Consider the following 14,839-nt stretch of genomic DNA (forward strand, 5'->3'; position numbering starts at 1 on the left):
GTCGCCCCTTCCTCCTCCTCCTCCTCCTCCTCCTCCTCCTCTTGTTGTGGAATTCAGTGTCCTAGGAGTCGCTCCTCTCTCCTGCTGCTCTGCTCTGTGCATAGTCTGCAGGGCGAACGCTCTCCGCCGAGGAATTCAGCAGCAGCTACGGCCAAAAAAGTTACTTCTTTCTCTAACACAGGAGGTGCAAACCCTGTAGTCTGAGGCCTCACCTGCCCTCCCTCATCCTCCTGCTCCTCCTCCCCCACCTCCTGTCTGAGCCTTGCACCTGTTCTGACTCGTCGGCCAGGTGAAGGGGATCCTCTGGCCTTACGCTGTTTTTTCAGCTGACCTTAGCTGCAGGGCAATTAGGCACCCAGTCTACTCATTTGACTGGATTGCTGCTTTGCTCTCTCTCTCTCTGTGTCTCTCTCTATAACCCACCTCCCTCCCCTCCCTCCCTGTCCCTACCCCCCTCCCACTCCATCTCCGTCTAGCCCACTCAGAGCCTGCTTGACACAAGTTTCCCTGGTGGAGTAAAAGTGTGGATCACATTGCAAGAAGAAGGAAGAAAGGGGGTGAAAAGGAATTCTTCTGGTGGGAGAAGAAGTTGAACCGAGCTTTGGACGGCTGAAACTAAAGGATTGTGCAGTTGGACGAGCAGCAGGTATGAAAAGCCAGACTGTGGTTGTGTCTGTGGCTCTGCTGGCCCTGTGCTGCCTGCTGATCCCCAGAGGAGGGGAGAGTGCTGGGGGGATACTCTCTGAAGTGGAGAGGCAGGCAGGGGATCGGCTGCGAGAAGAGTCCCTGGATGACCCAGAAAGTGAGCAGGGACTTGCAGTGGAAAGCAGCAAAAAGGAGAAGAGAGACACAGAGGAGGCTGCACAGACAGGTGAGTGGAGAAAATCCTTATTTTAACTCACACAAGCTGTTAAGTTACAGTCTGAGCTCTGACACGACATGGAAGAGCAAACACAGACACAAACAAGCATTCAGTTTTTGACAGCTCCAGCAGGCCTGACAGAGTCCAGGTGCTCACCTGTTCATAGCTACGTCTCCACAGCAGCGAGTAAACAGGATTTCTTTGGCTCGCTCCATGAAAGAGAAGAAGAGTCGAGCATCTTGCAGGCAGATTTTTATGACCCTGACCTTTTCCACCATGTCCGTAGCTGCATGATTAATGCTGACTCTGCTGCACAGTCACGCTGGAGGAACGGCTTTCTACCTGAGCTTCAGATGTAATCCATACACATCAACAGAGTAGCTCTTAAATGGTTTCACTGATTGGTTTATGCTTCAGTGTTAACATGTTGCTGAGGTGATACTGATGCATTTATGAGCGTCTGGGCAGTTTTTCTGTCATTAAAACTGACTGGTGGTTAATGGAGCACAACTAATGGAAAGAGAGGGAAGTGTTTTCCATGAAAGTGCCTCAGAACTTCAGACAACCTCAGAGGGAAATACTGATGGACCTCAAGCAACCACTGAAAAGAATCTGTCTGGTTTTTCCCTGGCAGCGCTGCGTTTGACGCTGCAGGAAGAAATAATTGCACTGTTTAATTGTCACGTTGCACATAAAAGGTAGAAACACAAATAAGAGCCAGGGCTACAGAAGCTTTAGATTATACTTCAGTACTCAGTTTCAGGATTGGAATATTTAAAATGTATATCAATTGAAAAATGTAAAATCCAAAGCTGAAGAGGGTTCATTTAAAGTCCAGGGACTCATGTAGCAGAGAAGTTGGAAAAACAGCTGATAATTTATTCATGTATATTTATTCTGATCACGAGCGCAACGTGCTCAAAGTGAGTCTCGGAACACCTCCCTCCTCTACTATTGCCAGGTATTTCCGGCAGGGTGAGGAGAGCACCAGAGGAAGGCAAAAAGAAAAAGAAGGACAAGAAGAAGAACAAAGAACCAAAGGACCCCAAAGCCACCAAAAAGCCCAAAACAGACAAGAAGGGAAAGAAGAAGGACAGACAGACGACCACGACCCTGCCACCGACCACAACAGGTGAGGACAGAGCGGAGCGGACAGCCAAGTTTGTACACGAATGACTTTGGACTTGAATGAATGATGTTGACCTTGTGTCTCTCTGCTGCCTACAGCGCTCCCGACTGAACCTCCCACTTATCCTGACGCGTACACAGACTACCCCTATCCTGATGTCGGTGAGTGACACACACTTAGACCCTCCATATCATTATAATTTATTTCCTTTGACAGACGGAAACATCCTCCTCCTAATATCTCAAAACAATCTACTTGTTGGTTCAACTCTTTCTAACATTGATAAATAAGAAAACTTTTAAAGGTTAACTCTGCCTTTTAAACATCTAAGTCTGTTTACAAGTCTTGGGGTTTGCTGAGAAAATAGTTATCAAAGTATAAAACATTTGTGTGGCTCCAGAGAGCCTTCGCCTTGAGTGATGTCACTCGAGGTTGGGGTTGAAAATGAAGAAAGTCTGTATATTGTAAAATCAAAGTGATAAAAAATAAAGAGCCTTCTTTGTTCAGCTAAAAAACAGTAACCTTATCACAGCAAAAAGGGGAAAAAATGACCCTGCCCCTCTTTTGACCTCCCCTCCCCCCGTATGAGTTATGTACAGTCCCCCAGGAGTTGTGGCATTTCATATGAGTTGGCTCTGGACCCTCCAGATTCCTTCTGCAATCACACCGCCACAGTAAACATTATCTATTTAAATAACATGTCAGTCATTCTGCTTCCAATAACAGTTTCTGTGTTTTATTTCTAAGGAGGCGTTTGTTAGAGGTTTGTTTGTATTGCACTGATTTCAGAACAAAAACATTGTAAAATAAAAGTCTTTCTAAATATAAACTTGAGAAGTAATCTGTGCCTGTGTTCTGTTTCTCCGTCAGACAATGAGTACTGGAAACCAGAGGACGATGACTACTGGGAGGCCAGGTCCACGCCATCCAAGCCTCCGCCCGAGGGCACAGATCCTCCGTACGACTACTGGAAGCCGGAGGACGAAGACCCCGGCGCTCCAGTGACAGACATCTACGATGACTACTGGAAACCAGCAGAGAAAGAGCCGTCCACCCCGGCGCCTGATTCCTACGACTACTGGAAACCAGCAGAGAAAGAGCCGTCCACCCCAGCGCCTGATTCCTACGACTACTGGACACCAGACGCTAAAGACCCGTACGGCCCAGCGACTGACAACTACGACAGCTACTGGAAAGAGCCGGACCCTACGCCCCCTGCACCAGAGGTTGATGGGAAGGCCGGGACAGACGACAACGATTACTGGGATGCCACATGTAAGTCTGACTGTGCTTTGTTTAATTTAGGATGTTTGTGGGGTGACAGTTTATGAAATATGAAACAGATGAAACTATAAATATGCACTTATTGTTGCAGTGATCTCTGGGATTCATTCAACAACAAAGAAAAAGATTTGAGTGCAAACATAACTTGACCAAAAGTGGGCGTCTGATATTTTTGAGACAACAGTTTATTTATGTTGATCTGGAAGACCGGATAACGTGTCAAACTATCACTGCAAACATATTGAAGCCAAGAAAACTTCAGCCAGTTAGTTCTGTCAACTTTTTGTTTGTATAATTCAAAAGATTTAAAGAAGACAAATATTACAAATTAGGCTGAGCCCACAGCAATCTGACTATAATGACAAGAGTTGTTTAACTCGATTGCCAATTGCAGTTATTTTTCATGAGCAGTTTCAGGACAGTGCTGCTTTTTACAGCCGAACACGGATCTGAAATCTGTGGCTGAAATGTGTTTCAGCGATGGAATGCAGGAAGTGGTTAAAGTAGCTCTCCAACATGGATACGTTTGTTTTCAATTTGATCAGAGAAAACACCATGTGACTCATCTGGGACGCTTGTAAAAACAGACACGAAACTTAACTATAAAAAAAAAAGATGGCTTTCTGTTGATTTTAACCCAACCCAGAAATCCAGCCCTGAACACAATGATAGGACGTACTACAATATTTCTAAATAACTCGATTTGATGTGTTTTCCGAGAAGGATCAGTTGGCACATCAACACGAGAACATAAAAGCAGGAACTCTGTCCAAGCAAATGATTCACAGCTAAAGATTTTAAGTCATCATGACTAACTCTCTGCTGTAGGAGCAAAAGGCTTCCTTGGCTTGTTGCTACAACTAAAAATGTTGGATTAGATAGTGATCTTGATTTTTTAAATATTTGGCAGAAGAATGTTATTGAGATTCTTCGTGTCTTTGGCAACAGAGGGACATTCATTGACATCCATTTACTATCACAACATATTATTCTACCCTGTTCAGATAAAATGATATAATTCATACTTGGTTGCATTATCCGACCCTACTTTAAAGTTGTAACCTCGAAGATCTCAGTTTTGTTCTCTTTGGTGGCACCTATGGCGTAATTGCGGGAGCACACTTCACAGATATCCAGACAGTGTCGCATGTGTGACGTCCACGGTTGGCTCCGGTTGAGACTCCTCGCTGACGGTCGCTTTCCTCTTTAGACTGTTTGCTTCATCTGAGCGTCGACTTTCTTTCTTTTTCTTAGGATTTTCTCTTATTTTTGAAGTTGTATCTGTAGTCATCGATCTTTTCTTTGTTTGTTCAGCCATAGTAGATTACTGTTTACTCGCAACACTTGCAGAGACCAGAAAAGCAGCCGCCTAGCTCTGCCTACCCTCTCTGGCAGACCAACCACTACTGGGTGATGGAAAACGCGTCACTAACTGGGCGCTGCTTGGGATTTTTTTCTGGGAAAGTCGTCACAGACACCCAGTCCATAATAATACTATATACTGCAAATGCAAAGGCTTTCATCAGTGGGCCATCGGCTCAGTCACCACTGTGTTACCTCATTCAGCGATAGACAGTGACTTAACAGACTTCATGCTGAAAACTTTCCTGGTTGTTGCCATCTTCTCTGCCCTCCATCCACCTGAAGTCAGCACTGTCTGAACTAGCTTTTTCCAGAGCATCAGATGTTGGAAACAGTTTGTCGTGTGGCTGTCACACTCAACCGGACCGCACCGGACATGTTCTCATTACTGTGTGTTTCCAGCAGACCGAACCGTTCCTCTTTTCCTCCAACATTTCCACTGATTCACTCACACTCACCCCGTCCAGCCTCCTCTGTTACTTTCTCCTGTTTCTCAGTCCTCCTCTGTTACTTAAATCATCGCTCTGTTTGACCTTTTAAAGTTTTATTATGTTTTATTTTTCCACTCCTGCAGATGAGGTGCCGGATAATCTCCCGTTCCCTGATGGTAAAGAGGTCAGCCCTGATATCAAAGTAGAGACTCTACCAGGTAACTGCTGTCATATAAACACCCGTCAATCAATATGAATGTTTTCAATCAGGCAGTTAACTACTTCCTGGTAGCAGAAGAGATGTCATGAGCATTTCTACACATTATATTGCGCCTCAGCTGCCCTACTTTCAAGCAGCAGTGGGTGGGTTCGCTTTGTTTCCGCAGAGCCAACAAAACCTTCATGTCTTCAGATCACAACTCTGTTTTGATTCTTGTAAATGAAAGATTTAACAACTGAATTACAAGGTGGGCGTCACGGTGGCGTCCAAATAGAGAAAAGTGGCTGTGGTTGAATAAATACAGGCTGTACGAACTCGTTAAACGTCGAAACCATGTAATCGCATAAAGTCTGACTTCTAACGTAGCCTCTGAGTGATTGAACGAGACGCCTGACTTGTTTGTTGTTTTAACACAGAGGAGCCCACAACAACTTCTCCCTATGAGGGCACGTGGTATGAGGAATACGACGAGTACGGTACAAGCACACACACACAAATGTTTTATATTAGATCCATTAGATGCAGGGAGACTTCCTGCCAACAAGTCGATAACTTTTCAGATTTATAACTGATCCTCTTTGACATTTATACAGTTTATTGTTCCTAATAGCCTGCAAAAACACAGTCACTCCTGCACATGTGTATTTTTATGTATTTCTATAAAATGATTGTTTCCAACAGGGAGGAAAGAAGACGAGACAGACGACAAATGGATGGATAGGGAGCGAGAGAGAGCAGCAAAAGAAAGAGAGAGACTGGAGAAAGGTAAAAAAAAAACCCCCACACATATGGATCTTCTTTTCTTACATAACTCCGCTCTGTACGATCATGTCAGACTACATACAATCCTGTAGCTGCCGAAGCGAAGAACGTGGCCTGTGACCTCAGTTCAAAAGTACTGACAGATAAGAGCTAACGTGTTCACTCCCCTGGATCACATTTCTCCTATAAGATGATGCAGATGTGATTTCGGCGGGACTTGAGTTCTTGCTTTAACTTGCACGACAGGGACAAGAGTTCAGCATTTCAAAACAAAACGGAGATTATCCAGAAAAGTGCAGAAAAATCTCCTTTGAGCGAGAGGGAGGGGGGTCTGCTGAGAGTGATCTGCAAGCAGAGGATTAGTGTGAGTGATAATAAAGAAAAGATTCAACGCCGAAGGATTAGCAGGCAGAGGATGTTGTAATTTCATCGCCCACGTGTCGGCTGTGTGTAGAGAGGTTAGCTGGTGGTTAAGGCGAGCCTGGAGACGCTGATATATAACACTGTCAGGACCAGTGTCAAGAGGGCACTTCCTATGTGGACGCTTCACTGCTATCCGGGTGCAAGCCGAGGGGAAAGCCTTTATCGCTTTGTGCATACTGTGCAGCTTTCTGAGGCTTGAATCATCTGTGACACAGAGGCACACGAGCAGATGTGTCTCTGCATCTACTCACATCAGAGTGCATTAATGTGTTTGTCCACTCATACATGTGTGCGGAAGCTTACAAGATGTTTCACATCCCTACAGTCTGTAAGATTTCTGGCAGCCATACCATCAGCAATAAAGCACAGAGAGTCAAAGTGGCACACAGTTCAGTGTGTCAGAAAATGAATAATGATGGTGATAGATGGGATCAGCCGGCTTCTTCTTCTTCTATGGGTCTTGATGATACGAGTTTGATCAGAGGCTGGGAGGGAAATCACAACATCTGGGTTGTTTTTCTGCGCGCTCCAGCCTTCCAGGTCCGCTTGGGGATCTTTGGCACATTACATTTGCAAAATAATGATGAGTTCCTAGATCATTTCTGGGCAGAGAGGAAGAGAGACAAATATTCAGCACAATTTATTTTGCATTAAAGTCTGTTTTTCTGACCTCTGCCAGAGAGAGTGCAGAAGCTGAAGGAGGCTGAGGAGCGAGCCAGGAACAGACCACGTGTCTTCAAAGAGCCGAAGAGTGAGTCGCCTGTCCGTTCAGATCTGGAAGAACATTGCACAAGCTTTGCTAATATGATTAACATATCATTTGATTTCCTCTGTGTGCGTGGCAGCGTGTCCGCCCCTGGGGATGGAGTCGCATAAGATCGAGCCAGACCAGCTCACAGCCTCCTCCATGTCTCAGTATTATTTTGCACCTCAGAGGGCGCGCCTCAACATGCAGGTACACAACAATCAGAGCACGGCTGCTGTGGTCTTACACACGCTGCAGCTATCACTTACAAACTGCCAGGCCCTGAATTAAACACCAGCTACCAGACACATGTTGGAAAATACTGTTATTGCTGCGTCTGTCGCTTCCATTAGCTGCTTTACCAATTATTTACTTTACAGTCTGAGAATCTTTTTAGCAGCTGAGTCATAAAATCAGCTGATAAATCGAACACAGTTTCTGCTGCCACAGCGGATTTTTATTCAAAAGCTTGGAACAATATTTATTGAATGTTTGTTTGTGCAGGGACAAGTATGAAACCGTGCACTACAGCATTTATAGCAAAGCATCCCGAGATGGGCCTTTTAAATACATAAAATTAACAACAAATACACAACGGACAGTAAAAACACAAACTCAGCAGTAACAAAAACAGAACAATAAGATACAAACTATCAGACAATAAAACACAGCCAAACAAAAAGCACCAGATCATGCATGACCACACGTCTCCAGTTATTATGGTCTCTGCATCATTTGCACGTCCGTGTTTGATAAGCTGATATCAGACAGATGTTAAATATATATTGGTACCAAGCTGCATGTGTTCTGGCCTCTGTGGTTCGCAGGGCTCAGAGGATGAAGACAGCATGAGAGGGGGAGCGTGGTGTGCAAACTCAGAGGACGCGATCCACTGGTATGAGATCGATGCACGCAAGGAGACAGAGTTCACAGGGGTCATAACTCAAGGACGAGACTCCTCGACTGAGTAAGACACAAACACACAAGACAAACTTTTCATTCCAATTTTCCTTTTCTAAATTTAAAGGAGCCCCTGGACAAAGCCACTGTCAGTCAAAGCTGGAGTTCTCTGTAATCGATAGAAGCAATCATATATCAAATTGGCGCCATAGCTGTGGAGAAAGTTGTACAAAAAGCTCGCGCTTTCACCCATTCTACATTCCTACAACACCCAGCATGCATTGCACCTCTCCCTTTGAAAGGAACGGCCCAGCAAGAGACGCTGGAGTGAAATACTACCGTTTTCCAATCAAGGACATTGATCGCTGCAGGAAATGGGTCAGACAAGAATATACCGGTGAATCATCAAAAAAATCTTCAGGTCTGCAGTCTACATTTCAAACCTGACGATTTTGAACGAGACATGACTTCAGAAGCGGGCGTCCTAGACTGAGGAAGTGTAGTTTAGCGAGCTCCCTGGCCTCCGCCAGATGACGCATGGTCTGGCAGAGGTTTTCCAGTGCCCACTGGAGAAGAAGATAGCGTCCTCCAGAGGCACAGAGCCAAATTGCATTTTTTTCCTACCATGATGGCATTAGCTCCCCATAACAGCACGATAGGACTGAGGCTGAAAATCGGTGAACCAGCCCCTAATATGCCCGCATTGTGTTTTCTTGTTCCAGGAGCGACTTTGTGCTGTCCTACTTCCTGGCTTTCAGCAACGACAGCAGAGAGTGGACCACCATCCACGATGGATACGCCGACTGGGTGAGTTCACCTGCAGTGATGTCACTTCCTTGGGCAGCGTGAATAATGTTTTCTACCTCTGTCTCCCTGACTCACTTTTCTTCCTCTCCTCTTTCACCCAGCTGTTCTTTGGAAACAGTGATAAAGACACGCCGGTGATGAACCAGCTGGCAGAGCCTGTGCTGGCTCGCTACATCCGCATCATCCCTCAGAGCTGGAACGGCTCCCTGTGTATGAGGCTGGAGGTGCTGGGCTGCCCCCTGCCTAGTGAGTCTCAGACACAAGACACACTGAAACATGTCTGCACACTTAAACAAAATCAATCATGTATATTTGCTTACTTTTGTTTGACAGGTCTGGTTGATGAACAGTACAGGCAAAATGAAGTGACTCCAGTGGATTACTTGGAGTTTAAACATCACAGCTACACAGAGATGGTTGCGGTGAGTATCCTCACGTACACATTGATTGAATTTGACAGGAAATCCTCAGATATCTTCACAAAGACTAATACTAACTTAAAGGAGCAATGGAAAAAGCCACCATCAGTCAAAGCTGGTTTTCTCTGTAATCGATAGAAGCAATAATATTTGAAATTGGCGCCATAGCTGTGGAGAAAGTTGTACAAACAGCTCGTGGTTTTTTGATTTTTATTTCTTTTACAGTGGCAATGACTGACATGTTGTTTACTTAATAACCTGCAGGGATATTTAGCAGCTGTATAGTTAAAGTTTCTCATATTGACAGTTTGAATAGTTACCCTCTGGTGTTTCCACCGTCTCACACATTCAGCTCATGAAGTCAGTGCATGACGAGTGTCCCAACATCACCAGCATCTACAGTCTCGGCCGCAGCACCAAGGGACTGGAAATCATGGCCATGGTCATCTCTGGCAACCCGGCAGAGCACGAAATAGGTGGGAAGTTGTTTCATAAGAACAGACAAACTTAATTTTTTTTTTAAGTTGTTAAATCGCTTCTTTTGCAATTTTTTTCATCATGCACCACAATAACATCCTAAAAGCATTTTTTATCCTACAAAAAAATCAAAACCAGCCGTTTTCTGGACAACAGACTGAGATGGTGAATGAAATTTAAATCTGAGGACTGTTGGGCCAAGACGGCACCACAGAAGATTCCAGTAAATCCGAATAAACACCAGGTGGGAGTCTGTGGATTACCGTTAACAGGGACACACGGTTACAGTCTTGTCCGCTTGTCTCTGCAGGTGAGCCGGAGTTTCGCTTCACGGCAGGTCTGCACGGAAACGAGGCGGTGGGTCGAGAGTTGATCCTGCTTCTCATGCAGTACCTGTGCAAAGAGTACAAAGACAGAAACCCCAGAGTCCAGCGGCTGGTGGAGGGAATACGCATCCACCTGGTGCCCTCGCTCAACCCTGATGGACAGGTGGAAGCTTTTGAAGCGGTCAGTGATCCTGATCTTTCAGAAAACATGTTTCTACTTAACTTTCAAACTAACAAAAACAGGAAATTCCAGTGAATCATCAAGCTGCTGTTGATGTCTGTGCTGACTTTGCTGCATGCGTGGTTTATCCAAATTCCCCCACGCAGGGATCAGAGCTGAGCGGATGGACGACAGGACACTTCACAGATGCCGGCTTCGACATCTTCCAGAACTTCCCTGATCTGAGCAGTATCCTGTGGGACGCTGAGGATAAGGGCATGGTGCCTAAACTCACGCCCAATCACCATGTACCCATACCCGAGAGCTACGAGTCCAACAGCTCGGTAAGGATGAGGGTATTAGGGTTTCTTACAACCGTCTACTCACAATGATTAAGAAAGAAGTCTTTAAGTTTCATGTTGTAGTTTTCCCTTAAAAGCTTTGAGCTCTCCTCATTTGAGTGATGTTACCGTACAATTGATGTAACGACCGCTTAAAGGTGTTTGTGGTCCCAGTAAAGAAAAATTGAGGCCATACTGTGCAAACAAGGTAAGTATAAGTTTTTAGTGTCACCATTTGTGTGATCTGGATCCTGTTTTTGTTCCAGATTGCTGTGGAAACCAGGGCCATAATCTCCTGGATGAAAAGCCATCCATTTGTGCTGGGTGCGAACTTCCAGGGCGGGGAGTCAATTGTGGCCTATCCTTATGACAGCTTACGTCTCAACAAGCCCGCCGAGCGCCAGAGACCTCACAGCCGCAAGAAGAGACAGTAGGACTATTTTTGTCCTTTTACCGCTCTGTTTGCTGTTGTTGATTTGTTGCTTAACACTTATTTTCTTTCTAAATGTTTACTCTCCTTTCACCTTCATAGCTGTCTCACTGTGACCACTATGTTTTACTAATTTCTCACAGGTATGAAGAAGAAGGTTTTGATGTGTCAGAGTGGGGAAGGGGCTACCAAGAGGAGCCAGAGGAAGACTGGAGAGGAAGAGGATATGCAGAGCCAGAGGAGGAGTGGAGGGGCCACGGCTACGACCACGGTTATGACCGTGGGTACGATCATGGGTACGGCCGAGGTGATGATCGCGGGTACGACCGGGGCGGTGATCGTGGGTACGACCAGGGCGGTGATCGTGGGTACGACCGAGGTGATGATCGAGGATACGACCGTGGCTACGACAACGGCTACGACCCCAGTTACAACCAAGGTTATGGCCACAGAGAGGAGGAAGAGGACGACAGAGGGAGAAGCGCCGGCTACCAGTACGGCGAGCATGTAGATGAGCCTCGAATGATAGCAGACGAGTCTCTCCTCAGGTGGCTGGCTGTCTCCTACGCCTCCACACACCTGACCATGACACACAGCTACCACGGCTCCTGCCACGGGGACACGTCTGGAGGGGCACACGGCATCGTCAACAGAGCCAAATGGAAGCCAATCACAGGAAGTAAGTGCAGCCCAGAACACGTACTGCATGTGTTTGAAGGTACTTTGTGCATGAGTGTATAACACACCCTGGTGGACAATGTGTGCAGTGCAGGCTCTGAGGTTGATGTGTGTTGTCTCTTTAGGTATGAATGATTTCAGCTACCTGCACACCAACTGTTTTGAGCTGTCCGTATTCCTGGGATGTGACAAGTTCCCTCATCAGAGTGAGCTGGCACGTGAGTGGGAGAAGAACAGAGAAGCAATGCTCATCTTCATGGAGCAGGTCAGTCAGAGGCGTTTTAAAATGGTGCTCGATCATAATAACAAGAGATCATGTTTAACTCTGTGCGTTTCTCCCCCTCCCCTGTCTAGGTGCATCGGGGTATCAGGGGCATCGTGAAGGACGAGCAGGGGAACCCAATTGCAAACGCGACCGTGTCTGTAGAGGGGGTCAACCATGATGTCACTACAGGTCAGCTCAGTGACCCTCATTATTTGTTAACTTTATATACGGAGTGAGTGAAGTGCCTTACACCTGCAAGCTTTCTAATGGCCAACAGGGGGCAATTTACTGTTTGCCAAAGAAGTTAAAGGAGCAGTTCGCCCCTGGAAAAAGCCACCGTCAGTCAGAGCTGGTTTTCTCTGTAATCGATAGAAGCAATAATATTTGAAATTGGCGCCATAGCTGTGGAGAAAGTTGTACAAACAGCTCGCGGTTTCACCCATTCTACATTCCTACAACACAAAGCATGCATTGCGGCCCTCTCTCTGAAAGGAGCGGCCCAGCGTGAGACGCTGAGATACTACTGTTTCCGCTGCAGGCAACGGGTCAGAGCGGTACAGAATACGAAATACAACGAGAATATACCGATGAGATAAAACATCTTCAGGTCTGCAGTCTACATTTCAAACCTGGCGACTTTGAGCGAGACATGACATCGGAGGCGGGCGTCCTAGATTGAGGAAGTGTAGTTTAGCGAGCTCCCTGGCCTCCGCCAGATGACGCGTTTTACGTAGTCCGGTGGAGGTTTTCCAGGGCCCATTGGAGAAGCGCATAGCGTCCTCCAAAGGCACAGAGCAAAACTACATTTTATTTCTACCATCATGGCATTAAGTCCACATAATAGGACTGAGGTTGAAAATCAGCAAACTGGCCCTTTAAGATCACCCTAATTCTCACTTGATTTATTACCTCAGTAGACATTTTCCAACTGATATCATGGTCTCGATTAACCATTAGTCTTCATTAAAACTGTATGATGTTCACTTTGTAAATCCTGATCCCATTATTAGTAAAATCTGGGATAAAGCAGGGTAAGCTTTAGGGCACGGCTGTGACTACATCTACTTCCTATATGCAGTCTATGGTTTTACTTGTGTGCTTTGAAACAGAATAAGGTACAGTTGTTCAAGTATTGGTATCCTCCTCCATTACAGCCTAAAATGTGGGATAAGTATCACTGATACACCAGTCAAGGCACCAATTCAATAGCTAAATTATTAGCATCCCCAAAATGTAACAGTTTACAGGTAAATTATCATGTGATGGTAACAAACAACAACAGCGCACTTCTAGTGAAGAATGTTTAGCAGTCAGTGTTTTTACACCATTATAATGTATTTGTATCAATCCTGCTGGTATCAGAGGGCTTCTCGGTATCAGCCAATACTCAAGTCAAGGTATCAGTAAGAAAGGACTGAGAGGAAACAATAGTTTTGGAACATTCAACACTTCTGTGCTTTAAACTAAACATCTCTTCTCTCTGTGTCCCCGTAGCACCGACAGGGGACTTCTGGCGTTTGCTGAACCCAGGAGACTATCGAGTGACAGCTCGAGCTGAGGGCTTCTCCCCTGTGACCAAACTGTGCGTGGTGGGTTACCAGTCAGGAGCGACCGCCTGCAGCTTCAACTTGGCCAAATCCAACTGGGACCGAATCAAACAGGTGAGGCACTGACATCCTGACCCGACCACAACATCAATACATGTCTAGTTCTTAATAACTGTCTCAAACTTTCTCTGCAGATCATGGCCCTCCATGGAAACAGGCCGATTCGACTGAGCTACAGCAACAACAGGATACAGAACCCTGCAGTGACAAACGGAAACAGGCGTGTGGTGAGCGGCAACAACGGGCAATCAGCAAATTCACGACTCAGCACCGAGCAGCAGAGGAGGCTCAGGATAGCTCGTCTCCGCCGCCTTCGTCGACAGAGATTAATGCGACTAAGATTGACAACGACAACGTTACCCCCCACAACCACAATTCCCACAACGCCAGAGACCACCACATCCTGGTACGACTCGTGGGTCATAGGGGAGGATCAGTCATCGACGCCTGGCGGTTTCACGGACTCCATCGTGGATTATAACTATGAGTACAAGATTGATGACTATTAAACTACACACACGGCTCAGTAAACACGCACCAGTCCTCTCGTTTCTGTACTTCCTATTGCCATGCTGTACTCTGAGCGGGCTCATAAAGAAATAAAAAAGGTATCCTGTCTTTGTACAACATGTCAGCAATGGGAATGTACAGAATATTAACTATATTAACTGTATAGTGTATCTATTACTTGACAAAATTCCTCCTCATAGAAGTTTATGGTTCTTCAGTTTGACCGTTCACACTGCATCTCTGCCTTTCTGTCAGTCTCTTTTTTATCAATGCTTTTTGTTTCATGAAAAGTTTTTTATTGTAGATGAACATTAACAAAACATTTTTTTACTTCACCAGAGTTGAATTATTTACACTGTCTTCATCCATGTGCACACTTTTTTTTTTTTTACAGTATGAACAGTCAGTAAAGGTCAGGGGTCAGAGGATGTTCTGTCATGTTTCCTCAGACACAGCTGAGGTAAAAGAGTGATTTTTTTAAATAAAGGCTTGTTCATACACAAGGTTGTCTTGTCTTTTTTAGAACATTTGAGACATTAACAGCAAACCTTTATCATACTCTACAGCATCAGTGTAGCGAGGGGTGTATTTAAGTTGATTTGGTCAGTCTGTTCTGGCGAAATGAAGCATTGCGAACGTACCAATCTCAGAACCCATCAGCTACAGTTTGACGACGATATACCCTCTGGGGACAACATGTC

At 45.5% G+C, this 14,839-nt stretch overlaps 1 protein-coding gene across 1 annotated transcript; it reads left to right on the top strand.

Annotated features, from left to right (window-relative positions):
• Positions 1-466: 466 nt before the first annotated feature.
• aebp1b (AE binding protein 1b) lies at positions 467-14,641 on the top strand. The gene is made up of 22 exons (XM_069682847.1): positions 467-871; positions 1,824-1,994; positions 2,090-2,152; positions 2,862-3,266; positions 5,212-5,286; positions 5,705-5,764; positions 5,970-6,053; positions 7,153-7,224; positions 7,319-7,428; positions 8,046-8,185; positions 8,841-8,925; positions 9,027-9,171; positions 9,259-9,347; positions 9,697-9,820; positions 10,132-10,328; positions 10,475-10,651; positions 10,915-11,078; positions 11,222-11,757; positions 11,882-12,021; positions 12,111-12,210; positions 13,516-13,682; positions 13,763-14,641. Exons 1-22 carry the CDS (start codon positions 649-651, stop codon positions 14,135-14,137), a joined length of 3,702 nt encoding a protein of 1,233 aa, XP_069538948.1. The 5' UTR covers positions 467-648; the 3' UTR covers positions 14,138-14,641.
• Positions 14,642-14,839: the final 198 nt, after the last annotated feature.

The sequence above is a fragment of the Semicossyphus pulcher genome, unplaced genomic scaffold (genome assembly GCF_022749685.1).
Source record: "Semicossyphus pulcher isolate SPU_LCO1_2020_fin unplaced genomic scaffold, fSemPul1.0.p SCAF_6, whole genome shotgun sequence".
Lineage (NCBI taxonomy): Eukaryota > Metazoa > Chordata > Actinopteri > Labriformes > Labridae > Semicossyphus > Semicossyphus pulcher.